The sequence below is a fragment of the Leptodactylus fuscus genome, chromosome 10, assembly GCF_031893055.1.
Source record: "Leptodactylus fuscus isolate aLepFus1 chromosome 10, aLepFus1.hap2, whole genome shotgun sequence".
Lineage (NCBI taxonomy): Eukaryota > Metazoa > Chordata > Amphibia > Anura > Leptodactylidae > Leptodactylus > Leptodactylus fuscus.
The window spans coordinates 11,885,389-11,900,914 of NC_134274.1; the positions used below are offsets into that span (position 1 = coordinate 11,885,389).

General features: G+C 41.8%; 1 protein-coding gene across 1 annotated transcript in view; it reads left to right on the plus strand.

Moving 5' to 3' along the window:
- Positions 1 to 14,376: 14,376 nt before the first annotated feature.
- Positions 14,377 to 15,526, plus strand: part of FANK1 (fibronectin type III and ankyrin repeat domains 1) — a gene marked incomplete at its 5' end in the record, with an annotated part of 28,035 nt that continues 26,885 nt past the window's right edge. The window contains one exon of the mRNA XM_075288070.1: positions 14,377 to 14,561. Coding sequence (XP_075144171.1) covers positions 14,377 to 14,561 — 185 coding nt within the window. The remainder of the gene's footprint in view (positions 14,562 to 15,526) is intronic.

The window sequence follows — 15,526 nt, forward strand, 5'->3', positions numbered from 1 at the left end:
ATGAATGAGTGGGTGGAGCCAAATTTGCCGCTGTGCGCAGAGCGCGCCGCACATTTTTCCCCTCTTTCTATTCTTTAAAAGTTGGGAGGTATGGCGTTGGTGACGTCACTTGCTTCATCTGCAACGCACAGTGTCTCAACTCCCCTGCCTCCTTTACAAGGGGGCCCACTGAGGCTCTGTCGCCCAAGGGCCCATAAAAACCTGGAGCCGGCCCTGAGTGCTATAGTAGAGGGTAAATGTAGGGCCCAGGGCCAATGTTTTGTATCTTGTCCTACACAGTAATAGTAGTTATGTGACCTCATAGAACAGTAAATGTCCCCTTTGTGCCACCATACAATAGTAATGGCTCCTTCTTGTCTAAATAACACATGATAATACACACAGTGATGTCACAGTACAGGGATAACACACAGTGATGTCACAGTTTCCGTATAATACACACTGTGATGTCACAGTACAGAGATAATACACACAGTGATGTCACAGTACAGAGATAATACACAGTGATGTCACAGTACAGGGATAATACACACAGTGATGTCACAGTACAGAGATAATACACACAGTGATGTCACACTACAGAGATAATACACACAGTGATGTCACAGTACAGGGATAATACACACAGTGATGTCACAGTACAGGGATAATACACACAGTGATGTCACAGTACAGAGATAATACACACAGTGATGTCACAGTACAGGATAATACACACAGTGATGTCACAGTACAGGGATAATACACAAAGTGATGTCACAGTACATAGATAGGTCTTTTTTCTGGGAGCTGGTTTGTTCTGGCTCCCGGAAAAAAGAAGCGAGATGCTCATTCTTCAGGCTGATTCTCCTCGTGATTCGCCCTGAAGACACTCCCTCCTCCCGACTAGGTCCATTCATTGGGCCTAATCCGGAGAGGAGTGCGCGACTGGATGCCGGTGCAGATTCCGGACCAAAAAACCCCATGTGAACTTACCCTAATATAGACCTTTGAATTAGGGGGCTCAGTATTTACTTCCTGTTTGGTCTGGTATTTCTAAATAATTTTCAGAGTCTATATGAGTAAAGACTGTGTGCTTTTTCTTTGTACACATATGATATCTATATAGCATCTATATACCGTCTATGTATATTTAGGCATCACCTGGAGACTAGATTATCACTCACACCTGTGCTCTTTGGACCATTTCTTTGTGTTCCTTTATCTGTTTGTCTATTCCATCTGCCCTGCTGTATTACAATATTGATTTTATGATCATTTCTTAACCACTTCCGGACCGCCCATAGACTATAAATAGAGATGAGCGAGTACTGTTCGGATCAGCCGATCCGAACAGCACGCTCGCATAGAAATGAATGGACGTAGCCGGCACGCGGGGGGTTAAGCGGCCGGCCGCCGTCAAAGCGGAAGTACCAGGTGCATCCATACATTTCTATGGAGCTTGCTGTTCGGATCGGCTTATCCGAACAGTACTCGCTCATCTTAACTATAAATGTCCGGGAAGTGGTTGCCTAGTTCTGACAGGACGTACCGGTACGTCCTGTCAGAACACAGCAGCTGCACGGAGATCATGCAGGTGCTGACACTGGGAGCCGGTTGTAACTTCAGCCGGAGCTCCCAGAGAGATGGCAGGGAAGCTTTTATTCCCTTCCCTGCCATCTCGATTGCTGTGTATACAGCGCTCAATGAGCACTGTATACACGGCTATGGGTGCCGCCATGATGCGGCCGCCCTCTGACCCGGCGGTCACGTGATCCACCGGGAGCAGCGTCTTACAAGAGCTGCTGGGTCCTACAGGACCCAGATCAGCTCTGTAAATGTAAAGAACAGTGTGCAGGAGGCTGGATTCCTCCTGCAACTGAGGCTAAATGTAGCAGCCCCAGTTGTAGGGGAAATCAGCCTACCTAACAAACAAAAAAAAGTGATCAGATGTCCCCAAAGGTCTCTTATCACCTTATGGGGACACAATCTGAAAAAGAAATAATATATAATAAAAAAGATTTAAAAAAAATGAAAATAAAATAATTTTTAAAAATAAAATAATACGCTAATAAAACGCCGTTATTACAGGTTACAGCCCCACCCCCGACAACACCATACAAAAGAAAAATTACCGTAACGGAGAGGAAAAACTATTTTATAAAGTTTTTCAGTAGCACTTTGTGTTATTAATTAAATAAAAAATAATAAATTGAAAACCAGACACAATTTCCCTCTTATTTTGTTTATATTTTCCCGGATATAAAAAAAAATTTAACACATTCGAAAATAAAAAAAAAAAAAAATAAAGCCTTATGTGTCCCCGAAAAAAGACGCAAAAATTAGTTGAATGAGACAAAAATGTTACAGCCCTCAAAACCGCACATACAAAAAAAACCCAAAAATGTGTCTAGTCCAGGACCACAAATTAACCCGGTACTGAAGTGGTTAATTTGTATACAATAAAATAGTTTGGTATTTTCTCCTCAGTATTTCTTCTGATTAGTTTTTGGCCTGCGCTTTTCCCATGTTGGTATTATCTCTATGAGGTGCTTTGTTGTGTAATACAGTACAGGGATAATACACAGAGCTGGAGCAGTGACCGGAGTATTGTGCACCTGGGCAGTCTCCATCATACACCGCACTGAGCTGCGGCCTCACCTTATATCAGTAAGTTTTTTATTAATACATGTGGTATATTTCTCATTGAGTTGCTCGTGACTTTAGTGAAAGGACTTAAAAGACAATGAAGACACCTGGTGCAAGTTCTGGTCAAATTATAAGCTAGTCCCTTGTGTTTGTCACTGTGAGGTAAAATTCGGTGCCATGACTTGTGAGGATGTATAGAGGTGCTGAGCGTGTGGTGCACTACATGTAGTATGAAGCAGGCTAAGGCCTTAGTCACGTGTTTGTGGTTTCCATCATTGTTTGTGGAGACTACACAGAGATATAAGGTATAATGGAAGGATTTGCTCTGTCTTCAGCCTTCCTTACAAACTCTGGAGGAAAACACTGAAGTGTGAATAAGGTGTAAGAACGCTTGTACACATGGGGGTTTTCTTCAGGGTACATGTACCAACAACCCGCTCAGTGATACGGTATAATCATCTGCTGGATGGCGGTAGTGTGTGACTGGAGGTGAGGCCTTCTTGTCAACATTAGGCCTGAGAGAGCGGCATTATGTATGAGGGCAGCGCCATGGCGCCTCAAAATCACCTCAGCTGGGGCTTTAAGGTATTTCAGTTCGGTTATTGTAATATTTGAAGTTTTGACCAGACCAAATAGAAAGTGCCATTATTATACTCTGCAGCCTGGCCCTCAGCTTATCCTTCCCTGGGGTCTGAAGAGACCCCACAGTATAATAATGGCAGCTTTCATTCATGTCGGACAAATCTTTACAAGACAAATCGTGCAGGTTTTTCCCAACACTTGAAATGGAGTTTTTTGGTCAAGAATTTAGTCAGGAAAAATCTGTTCAGTAAAATTCGTGTGGCGAATTACGCCTGAAAAAAATCAATGCCAGGCGGAAAATCCACCTGGCGGTTTTTGAGGCATTTTTTTGTCAATTCCACCTCAGAAAACGCCTCAGAAAACACTAGACGGTTTTTCAGCCTCCCATTGACTTGCATTGATTTTTTCAGTCAAAAAAAAAGCCTGAAGAATGGACATGTCGCTTCTTTTTTTTCGTTAGCGAAAAAAAATAGAAGCAGATTACATAGGACTGCATGGTGAGGCATTTTTTGGAGGATTTCGCCTCAAAATTCTGACCAAAAAACTCCATGTGAACTCAGTCTATTTAGGTCAGGAATTTAGTCAGGAAAAATCCACTCAGGAAAATTCCTGAGGCGTTTTTGATGATTTTTTTAAGGTGTTTTTTCAAACATTATTTTAATTCACATGGAGATTTTTGGCCAGGAAAAATCCACTATGAAAAATTCCTGAGGCGTTTTTGATTATTTTTTTTAGTTTTTTTTTTAAGTGTTATTTTGAAGCGTTTTCTGCCTGAAAAAAATCAATGCGAGGCGGAAAATTGACAAAAATGCCTCAGAATGCTTCAAATAAACGCTAGGCAGTATTTCCGCTTTCCATTGACTACCATTGATTTTTTCAAGCGGAAAACGCCTGAAGAGTGGACATGTCTCTTCTTTTTTCCGTTAGCGGAAAAAAATTAGAAGCAGATTACATAGGACTGTATGGTGAGGCGTTTTTTGGAGGAAGATTTTGGGGCGGATCTTGCTTCAAAATTCTGACCAAAAAACTCCATGTGTCCAGTCTTTTTAGGCTGAGTTCACATGGAGATTTTTGGTCAGGAATTTAGTCAGGAAAAATCCACTCAGGAAAATTCCTGAGGTGTTTTCTGAAGCGTTTTTTGAAGCGTTTTCTGCCTGAAAAAAATCAGGCGTTTTTGATGATTTTTTATGGTATTTTTTGAAGCATTATTTTGAGTTCACACGGAGATTTTTGGTCAGGAATTTAGTCAGGAAAAATCCACTCAGGAAAGTTCCTGAAGCGTTTTTGATGTTTTTTTTAGGTGTTTTTTTTCTGCCTGAAAAAGTCAATGCGAGGTGAAATTTTTTTTTTTTTTTACAAAAAAGCCTCAAAAATCACTAGGCAGTTTTTCCGCCTCCCTTTGCCTTGCATTGATTTTTTTCAGGCAGAAAACGCCTGAAGAATGGACATGTCGCTTCTTTTTTCCGTTAGTGGAAAAAAATTAGAAGCAGATTACATAGGACTGTATGGTGAGGCGTTTTTGGAGGAAGATTATGAGACGGCTTCCGCTTCAAAATTCTGACCAAAAACTCCATGTGAACGCTATTTAGGCTGAGTTCACATCGAGATTTTTGGTCACGAATTTAGTCAGGAAAAATCTACTCAGGAAAATTGCTGAGGTGTTTTTTGAAGCATTTTCTGCCTGAAAAAAATCGGTCAATGGGAGGCGGAAAATCTGGCGTTTTTTGACACGTTTTTGTCAGAAAACGCCTCAAAAAAACTGTAGCGGTTTTTCCAGCACCCAATGACTTGCATTGATTTTTTCAGGCGGAAGACGCCTGAAGAATGGACACGTCGCTTCTTTTTTCAGTTAGCCGGTTACATAAGACTGTTTGGTGAGGAGAATTTTCAGGCGGATTCCTGACCAAATTCCTGACCAAAAAACTCAATGTGAACTCAGCCCAACTCACAATATAAAAGGGGTGTAAAGGTCCAAATAATTACCATTAATTGTGATTTTGATTTAGGTCATAATTGCCCAGCCAAGGTGTAAAATGGCTGTGAAAAACGTCCATTATTCACATCCGTCTTGTACCTGGGGTGCTCCTGTTTTCACGTATCCCCCATGCATTGAGTGTTTGGAGGTGTCCATGAAAACAGACATGATCTATATTTTGATGGTCCTTTACAAAGTTCCGGTCATGTGACTAGCCTCCGTTCACTTGAATTGAGTTTAATGCTGCAGTGTGCCGTCCATTAAAAACAACGGATGTCACATGGCCATTATTCACTGTGGTGTGAATGTAGCCTAAGTTTTGTAGCCTAAGTTAACCTTGTTTTCAGAACTATATTGTAATTTTGATGTCCTTTGCCTTGAGGTGGAGCTTTATTGTAAACGGCCCCAAATCCTTCTCCAGTCCACTGATCTGATACAGATAATACGTTTCGGATTAATATACTATTGCTTGCTGTATACACATGAGTAAGAAGTCTTTTTTTGGAAGTATTGTACCTCCGGCCTGCAGACTTTTTCTTGCCGGAGAGCCGTGGTGTTCCTGGCTCGTGGCTAACATCTATTACATGGAATTCACACTGACTTGTATAAAAATAACTCATTTTTAGCTCCTCGGTTCCCATGTACTTGTAGCAGCTTGCATCCTAAAATGTCACCTACCTGGAGCATCTGATATTATTATATTATTCTCCAGATTATGGCTATCGATTCCCCTGAATTCTTTCATCTGTTTTGTTCTTGCTTTTGGTTTTTACAGCGAGGCCTTGGGGTAGACTTTGAACTTCTAGAGACATCACAATCCGCAGCAAAATGACTGCAGTGTCTGTTCTTAACACCTATGCAGATGTGGGCGGAAGATGAATGCTGAAACATAGTGCATGGCTAAATATACCGTTCCTGTGGACATCATATTTACATGTCCTAGTGTCTCATTTGTATGTACGAGAGGACCAGTAGACACCTGGACATCACATTTACACGGCCATGCTGTACTGCGGTGTTTAGTGTCTTCATGGTGGTATTTGGCGCTGAGGTTTTGTGCTGTATTGTGGTGTTTGGTGGGGATGGAGAAGTATTTTATGCACTTTAGTGTTTGGTGCCTTCTGTTACTAGGGGTTACTATAGATGCTGCACTGTGGTATTTGCTTGGCACTCCTGCATGATGTCTCTTCTTTAATGGTCAGGCCCTGGCATCCCCACAGAGGGCTCAAAAAAGTTTGAGATGCCATGCCCTAAGCTAATAAGATTATTCTCTAAATTGTAAACTTATCCTAGAATCTAGAATTTTTTTGTGAATGCAATTGTTTCCTGATGAGTGGGAAACTAAAGACAGGGTCCCTCACAATCTACCAGGACCCTCACAAGCAGGGCCGGCGTCAGCACACGGCATAGTCGGGCAAGTGCTGGGGCCCACAGAGCCTCTGGGGGCCCCCCGGCTTTTCTCGCCCCAGCACAGAACGCAGGCAGCGCCGCAATTTTTTTTCTTTCTTTTACTTTTTTTTCTTTGAACCAGCGCAAGGAGAGCTGTCGCTCTCCTTGCGCTGGTTCAGGCGTCTACGTATCAGCATAGGCAGCGTGATGACGCCACCTATGCTTATACGTAGACATCTGACTGCCGAGAGAAGAGGATCGCGGAGGCAGAGGGAGCAGCAGCAGTAGCGCGATCAGTAAGTTTAATAACATTTTTTTTTGTTTTATAATAGGCCGCTACCTGCTGGAATATCTCCGCGGAGGCCGGCAGTGAGCAGGCCCGGGCCAGGCTGCGATCCCACTGCCGCTATTATCTTTTCAGACCCCCGAGTGTAATAATTGGAGCCCCAGGAGAGGTGAGGGAACATAATAAACAATGTTACTTACCTCTCCGGGATCCGATGTTTATCCTAGAAGGCTTCGGGCCTATATGGTAATGTCCAGATGTCACATGGTCTGGGATATTACCATATAGGCCGAAAGCCTGCTAGGATTAAAGAGGACCTTTCATGGGTTTGGGCACAGGCAGTTCTATATACTGCTGGAAAGCCAACTGTGCGCTCTTCACAGTCAGACGGTTGTTCCTGACAGTCTGTCAGGAACGTCCTTCTTCCTAGCAGCGCCTGTAACGCTTTACAGTGTGAGCAGGGAGGAACGCCCCCTCCCCTCCTGATAATACTCGTCTATGCAAGAGCACTGTTAGCAGAAGGAGGGGGCATTCCTCTCTGCTTACACTGTACAGCGCTATAGGCACTGCTGGGAAGAAGGGCGTTCCTGACAGCCTGTCAGGAACGCCCTTCTGACTGTGAAGAGCTACGGTATCGGCACCGCTAGCTCTTTACCCAGGGCACAGATCGGGAAAGCCGACAGTGCGCTGAATTCAGCGCAGTGTCGGGGGTGCGTCTTTCGATTGTCCGCCGCAGGCAGCGGAGAGGCTAAGTTCACTAGATTTGCTCTACAAGGGGGCCCACTGAAGCTCTGTCGCCCAAGGGCCCATAAAAACCTGGAGCCGGCCCTGCTCACAAGGTTCCTGTTGTTCTTATGAGGATCTTTGCCAAATGCATAGATTCATGCTGCCACTACTTTGATGGGTCTGTTAAGATTACAGCTCAATCCTACACATGGCTGAGCGTGCTATAACCAAAAATGCAGATGCAATAGCTATCCAGCACTGCAAGGACTTCTATGGGACACTAAGGAGAGCACAGCTACATCATCGCCCCTGATTTTCTGCATGCTATTTGTTACACATTCTCTCTGGTACCCAGTGCTGTATAATGTAATATAAAGGGGATTAATACAAAAATGCAAAGACAGGCATGGAGTATAGCCCAGCAGGCGAGAAGAGCTTACAGTTGGATATCTGTATATGTGGCATTACTGTACACGGGAGAATCAGGGGTCTAATCCTGGGATGGGATAAGCTTGATGGATTGAATCAACTGCATTAGTATCTAGCAGAAAACAAGCTGAAAAAAGCCAGATTTTATTCCTATTTGGCCCATTTTTTTTATCTAAGTGAAAGTTAAAGTCAGGTTACTCATTTCCATTCCTTTCTGGTTTTTGGTAGAAAAATGGTGTAGTCTGCAGAGTCCAAGTGAACCATTGACACACCAGGCACATGCGATACATTGAGATTGGTTGGAATCTGGTATAAGTAGACAGGTAGAAAGGAGGTCATGATGGTGGTGTGAACACAGTTGTAACAATTTGTCGGCTGCTACTCCCAAATCGCACCATTCTGTTTCTGGGGTGTATTTTTATTTTTATGCATTTTGCTTACTTATATAGTGCCATTATATTCCACAATCTAAATTCAATGTCTGTAGGTCTTTGGCGTGTGGGAGGAAAGTGGAGGAAACCCACGGAAACATGGGGAGAACGTATAACCTCCTTGCAGATATTTGGCTGGATTCGGACTCAGGACTCCAGCACTGCAAGGTCCCAGTCTCTTATAGACCCAGGCCCGCTGACTGTGTGCCCTATGCCTCATGCTATGTTCCTATGCTGTGTTCCTATGCTGCAATGATGCGTGTTTTACCTCTGCATGCAGAGTATAATGAGTGGAGGCCCCGGGGAGGTAAGTAAACTTAACAAACAGTGTTACACGATGCTTGTTTTTGTTTTCTTACGGGGTCCTGACTAAAGTCAGGGACCACTGACGCAAAGACACAAGCTTGACAAGTGCTATTTTTACTTGAATAGGAGTGTCGCTGCACGTTCTCACTATTCAGTGACTGTTGCAACAGCTTATCTGTGTGGGGTTTGGGTGTTGGACCCCAACAGATCACATACCGCTGACCATAGTTTGTTACATATTTGCTTTCATAGGGATTCAATCATTTTTTTTTGTAAATTAGAGGATCTTTACAGCTTCTGTCTGACTATGACTATCACCCATTTAGAAAGTAGCTGGGCTTTGCAAAAATAGAGAAGTCGGCACTGGAGCTTCGGCCTACCAACTCCTCAGCCTTCTTTGCCGGCTCTCCCATTCTGATGCAGTCTGGGCCCACTGCCCATCTTCGCAAACAGGAAATGACCGCTCAACCAAGTATTAGTGACCCACCCGCCTCAGCGGAGTGGCATTTCCTGTGTATTGAGAGGGACCAGGAAGTAGATACTGGTGGGGAGGGGAGAACTGAGCAAAAAAATAAAGAATAATTTTAAATAAACGTATATAAATATAAAAAATATATAAAATAAATCTAAAAAAAATTTAAACGAAATAAGTATAAAAATATATATATATATATAAAAATATATATATATATATATATATATATATATATATATATATATATATATATATATATATATATAATAAATTCCTGACTAACATCTTCTATAAAATTTCATCATCCTTTTAAGATTCCATTACAATTGTCATGATGTACTAAAGCAACCAAAACCTCCTAAAGACCTGAGCCAGGATGCCGGAGGGATTATAGTGGTGTCTTTCTGTGCCCCTACAAGTCTCCTGGCTTTCTTCTTATTAGGAGCAGCGGAGTAGGACAGCTGAAGTGATGGCGGCTTATTTGCAATGTACACTCAATGTGCATTAATACCCTCTATACACATGCAATGTAAAATGCGGGAAATGACATCTATTTATATTGGGAGTCGCATCCATCTGGTATTTTCCAGGTCAGAGAACACGAGACATTAAAAAAAAAAAAAAAAAGAAGTAACATTGAATAAAAATGCGCGTTTCTAATGCCATCTTGCTCACAGGCTTCAATTTTGCACGTGTGGCTATTATTATTTTATGTATTGCCGCTTTTATCCCATTTTGCATTCTGTTCCTCCTAATAACTCGCGCTAGCATCTCCCTGCCCTCGGCGAGCAGCAGTTCATTGTGTATGAAAATGTATTTGTTATATCCCCAAACATTTGGCGAGATTATTCTCGCAACGTCTTTTAATAAAGGTATTTCAAGTGAGGAACGGTGGTCAAATAAAGCGCAGATCGCTTCTTCCTCCGCCGTGTGCCGATCCCAGATTGGACAATTACTATTATACTTGGATAATGGCGTTTTGGAACATTTGTCTTACAAGGTGTCTGCCGCGTACGCCTTTCCGATAACCGGCGATTCTGTACTTTATACAGCGTTCGCTTGTAGAAAATGGAAACTGACTTTTTTTTTTTTCTTTTTACCGAAATTGCAGCTTCTGAATACATAATAATAGCAATCGTAGTAAAGTCCCTTAGGGTGTGTTTATGCATCAGTTTTGTCTTGTGCTCGGTGTACATGTCAGGAAAGCTCCTGATGAAGACGCTGAGGGTGTCTATAGGTTTCGTGCACCAAGCAAATGGTCAGAGGGTTTTTATAGGAGTCCATACTTGCAAACTTTTCGGGACGCCTGAGACAGAGGCTTACAGGGGTTGTCCAGGATATTTTTTTCTTTTTAAAGAGACCAGGGGAGGTTAAAAAAAAAAAAAAAAAAAAAAAAAACATACTCACCTGTCCCTGGTGCTTCAATGTCTCTCACTGCAGTCTGAGTTTTTTTTTCCGGTAGAAGTACTCACCGCATGTGACCACAAATGCTAAGTAAAGGACACGGGCGGTCACAAGTGACGTATGTAACGTCTCCATTCCTTTCCTTGGCTGATTGACCTTAATGGTCACATGATCTGATGACTTCTGCTGGAATAATCACTGGGGTGCCGCTGATCTGGGCGGTGCTAGGAGACACCGGAGCACCAGGGACAGGTGAGTATGTTTTTTTTTATTGTCTGCTTTTTTTTCGCCGTGACTGGCCACTTTGCCAAAAACGGTTTATCCTGGACAACCCATCACCCTGCACCTGGACTCACCTGGGGATTCCATTCCCTTCTGCCCTTCCGGAGAGGAAACCTATTGGACCTCATTATAGTCTATGGGGTCCATGAGTAATCTTTTTTTGTAAGTGGATTAGGTTTCTGTCCAAGCGGACCCCCCGAATGGAAACCCAAACACAGGTTTGAACCCAAACACAGGTGTAATACCCATTACTTTAGAGAGAGCTACAAATTCTACATCTAAGACACACAAGGAAGAACTCCTTAAAAAAACAACAACAGAGAATACAAGTCATATAGTGCCCAGTGTGGCTGTTTATGTATACCCACATAACTGCTTATTCTGAAAATCACCTTAAATGACAGGTACGCTTTAACACCTCTGTGAGCTTTTGTCCGTCTTGAGAGGCCAAGACGGATTCAGCAGAGACTTCAGAGTAAATGTCAGTTTAGTAGGAAGAAAAAGATCCTGCTAAGTGGGAAAAAAGGGTTATATAGCACGGTGTCTTATATTTACTAGTGCAAAGTTTGTTAAAAAGATACCAACCCATCTTCATTCATTATGTACTGGGAAAGATATTTTAACTGATAGAGATCGAAAAATGTGGACCGTACCGCCACCGAAGGCAGCAAAGCTGGATAATCTAGGAATAGCGGCCAATGGTCATTTCCATCTGTCAGTCTCCCCCACTGCGTGTAGGCGACGGGTACAATATAATGAACATAACACTCGGTTTACAAAGGGAAATACATTCAATCCCCGCACAACTATTCAGCATTGTAATTGGTTCTGTTCCCACACCGCCGTGTTGACTCTTGTCTTTTTCATAACTTGGTTCTCGCGTGTGTGAAGAAATATATACGGATATGAATATTTCAATACCCCAGAGTATCTTATTATTACTGAGAAATGTAACATTAGCATATCATATTGTTACTTAGTTCTCACAAGATAGCAATGTCTTCCATTAATGTACATACTTGTAACTTTGCCAGCCATGCTGGTGTTTGCCTATTATCCACATATAAAAGGTATATTAGCGCTCTCTTCATCAACTCCAGTAATTAGCATGGAAATGGGAAATTGTCTAAGCAAATGTTATTTACTGTGGAATAAATGCACAATAAAAACAGGTAATTGATATTTTATTACTACTTTATATCGCCGTCTACTACCACTCCTGCCGTTCTCGCCTTTAGATTGGAAACGTTTGGGGTGTCCGTTTAATGTGATAAGGTAGTTTGAAGAGCATTGAGCATAAAAGGGTTAAAACATTAAGTTTACTATGCTGACCATTGACTAATTTTATACAGCCCCCCCCCCAACCTTCCTCTGCATATGTTGTCTATTTGTACCCGCAGCATATTGTTTGGATCAGGGTATGCCACACATAAGCACACCATGTTTAATATATGTAAGATCCATATGGTATCGCGATTCTGATTGGAATAAGGACTTAAAGGCGTCATTCCCATTGGATGGAGTTTAGCTGGATTGTAAGGGCTCAGCAGCTCTATAGACATTCTGATGGATTTGCGTCCCTCTGTCTGTTGTTCTGGTCCATTACACGACCACAGCAATGGACACATGGGCAGCTGAAATAGTGAACAACTGTCCCAGCGGACCCCTTTGACCATAATGGGATCCATAAGGTGTCCGTTCTTTTAAATTGAAACTACCTGACGAAAAATCAGACGTGCGACTCTTTTTTTGTCCGGCGTTTTTTGCCGCACAATGTGACAGTCTCCAAACAGAGACTCCGATGCAGATGTGAACGTAGCCTGATACTGCATCTCCATTCCATCTGCCTCATCATCCAGCTTGTTTGTGATAAGACATCCCCTTTAAGATTTTTATTATTTTTTTACATTATTTTCTTTTCCTGAAAATCAAACTAAACGCAAATTGATTTCTTTCCTATTCTGTTTCCATCTCGCTGTGATGTATTTTTCATGAAGGTAAAGTTTACTATACGTCAATTAAGGGGAAATGAAATGGAGTAAAACTTAATGTATGTTCTATAAATGCTGCGACATTGGCATCTGTTCATACCCTGCGAGCTCGCTTAATACACCTATATACCAGCTTGCATCCGATAGTATCATGTGATTGATTGTAGAAATCTGTTAAAGTGGAAGTGTTCTACTTTTGTCAATTTTTAGGCGTTTTTGATATATCTCCATCACTATGAGTGGTTTCAGCGGAGCCTTATTGCCTACAATCTGCAAAAATTTTAGGCAGATGTAGAAAAGCACTAAGCACCTATGCAGAGGTGAGGGGATTAACCTGCAGATTAATGCAGGTCAAATTGTTGTGTGTTTTTTTTTTTTTTTATTTATTTTATTTATTTTATTCTCCCTTAAACACTCACCCCAACCACCCAGACCTCTCCTTTAAGGTTATTTCTAAGGATACTTGCTGATGCGTATTCCATTTTGTGCCGTCTTCTCCTCTATATTGCAGACTTTGCTCACGTTGATCTGTTTCTCAATATTTCTTAATAACTTTACTTAGTAACATTTAAGCCATAAATGACTATTGATTGTAGCTTGAGAAATCCGTCAGCGCAGTCCATGCGCATATAGTATTCACGCTGGCTATGAGAATATTCCATTTATTTCTTCTTGGTTCCTTCTTGTTATATGCCATATAGTGCAGTATGAAAGTGTACGTAAACTTTTATTTTTTTTGTGAATCGCTAGTGCAGGTGAAGGGAACCAACTCTACAGCAAACTTCTCTACAGAAAAGTGCCCATGCCTGTAACTGTTACATTGTCTTGACTTATCTAGGCAATTTTTGAGCAAAGAGACCTAAAGTTTACTTTTGTATATGATCTAGGGAAAGGGAGAGAGATTTAAATGTTAGTGTATTTTGTACACTTAAAAGAAATTTTTTATTTTTTATTTTTTTTTATTTTCAGACAACCCCAAGGATCCTGAACCCTACAGGGCTCTGATCACTCATACTATTTACTGCGGTACTCTGGCAGCATGTAATAGAACTAGCCTGGGAGCCTTCAATAGGCTCCCAACTGTCATGGCGACCAGTCGCCGCCCTCAGATAAAGTTTTTTTACAGTGGGAAAAGATGGCGGCGCCAACGCACTTTAAATGCTGCAGTCCAGTCCGGTGCCCTCTTATATTTGGTATTCCTCCTACACACTTGGTTCGATTTACTGCTACAGTACAGCGTCCTTATGTGTAATGTAATCGGTTGTCAGACTCACGTGAATAGTAATGTATACTGTCCAGCTAAACCTATAGAAATCAATATATGCTTTTTAATTATTTCAGACAGGAGACCCAGCATTATGTAAGGATATCAAGACTAAATACTGAGCATTAACCATTCCTATCCCTCTTATCTGTATCTGACAACTCCATGTACCTTCTATTACTCCATTTTATAAATATTTATATTCCCCTCTTCAGGTAAAGTTGTTATTCAGCGCCCCGACCCGCCGGTGGTGGGGAAGGTAAATCACCATAGCATTGAGCTGTACTGGGACATCCATAACGTCTACCAGCGCATCGGGCCTTCAAATACATGGTTCAAGTTCTCCATTGAGGAAGAAGACGTGAAAACCCGTATGTACGGCAACGTTTACTGGTAAGTATATATTATGCATGTCACAGAGGAGGTTCCTAAAATTACATTTCATATATATATATATATATATATATATATATATATATATATATATATATATATATATATATATATATAAAATTCCTGTAGCACGATTATCATAGTGTGCAGGGAGAGGTAGTTCTGGACAACCCCTTTTAAGTGCATTCAGATATCCTTGACAAGACAACAAAAAAAACATTTTGTTGGTCTGTGTGATTACAGCCCTATCCCAAAAATATCCCTTTCCGCAGATTGTAAATGATGGACACATTTTGGATGAGATGGTCCTTTCATGTGTATTTCTTTTCTTCGCCTGTCAATTGATTTCTTGTCCACTCCTAATATAGACAAATATTGACCTAGCGCTGGTTTAGCCGGGGTGAAAATTGAAGCTAGGGTAGGCAATGTGCAGACTGTGCAGTTTTCTTATGATTTGAAGCCTGGGAGCTGTATCTTAAGAGGGGACTAACTTTAAAGGGCACCTAACCTTTCCAGAGACCTTGCATGATATTAAGGCAATTGTCCAGGAATTGGACAAACGCTGGTGGAGGATCGAGGGGGGTGTAATATAAATTAATAATAAAAAAATTATACTCTCCTGTCCCGAGCACTGCATTGTCTGCCACCAGTGTCCTTTCAGTCCTTATGCTGTGCCTTTGTCACCCTAAGCCCTGTGCCCTACATGACCACTGAGACCAATCAGTGGCCTCAGCAGTCGCTTGTAAGGAATCGGTGACAAATGTGAGTGGCGTCACTGATCCTATCCAGCCAATCCAAAGACTGGTCTCAGGACAGGACGTCAACAAGTACACAACACTTGGACTGAAGGGACACCGACGGCTGACAACAGAGCTTCGGGAACAGATGAATATATCGTGATGTCTCAGCATAAATGAAATTCATACAGTGAGGTCATAATATAAGGGATAGTTTATTCTTTGAAG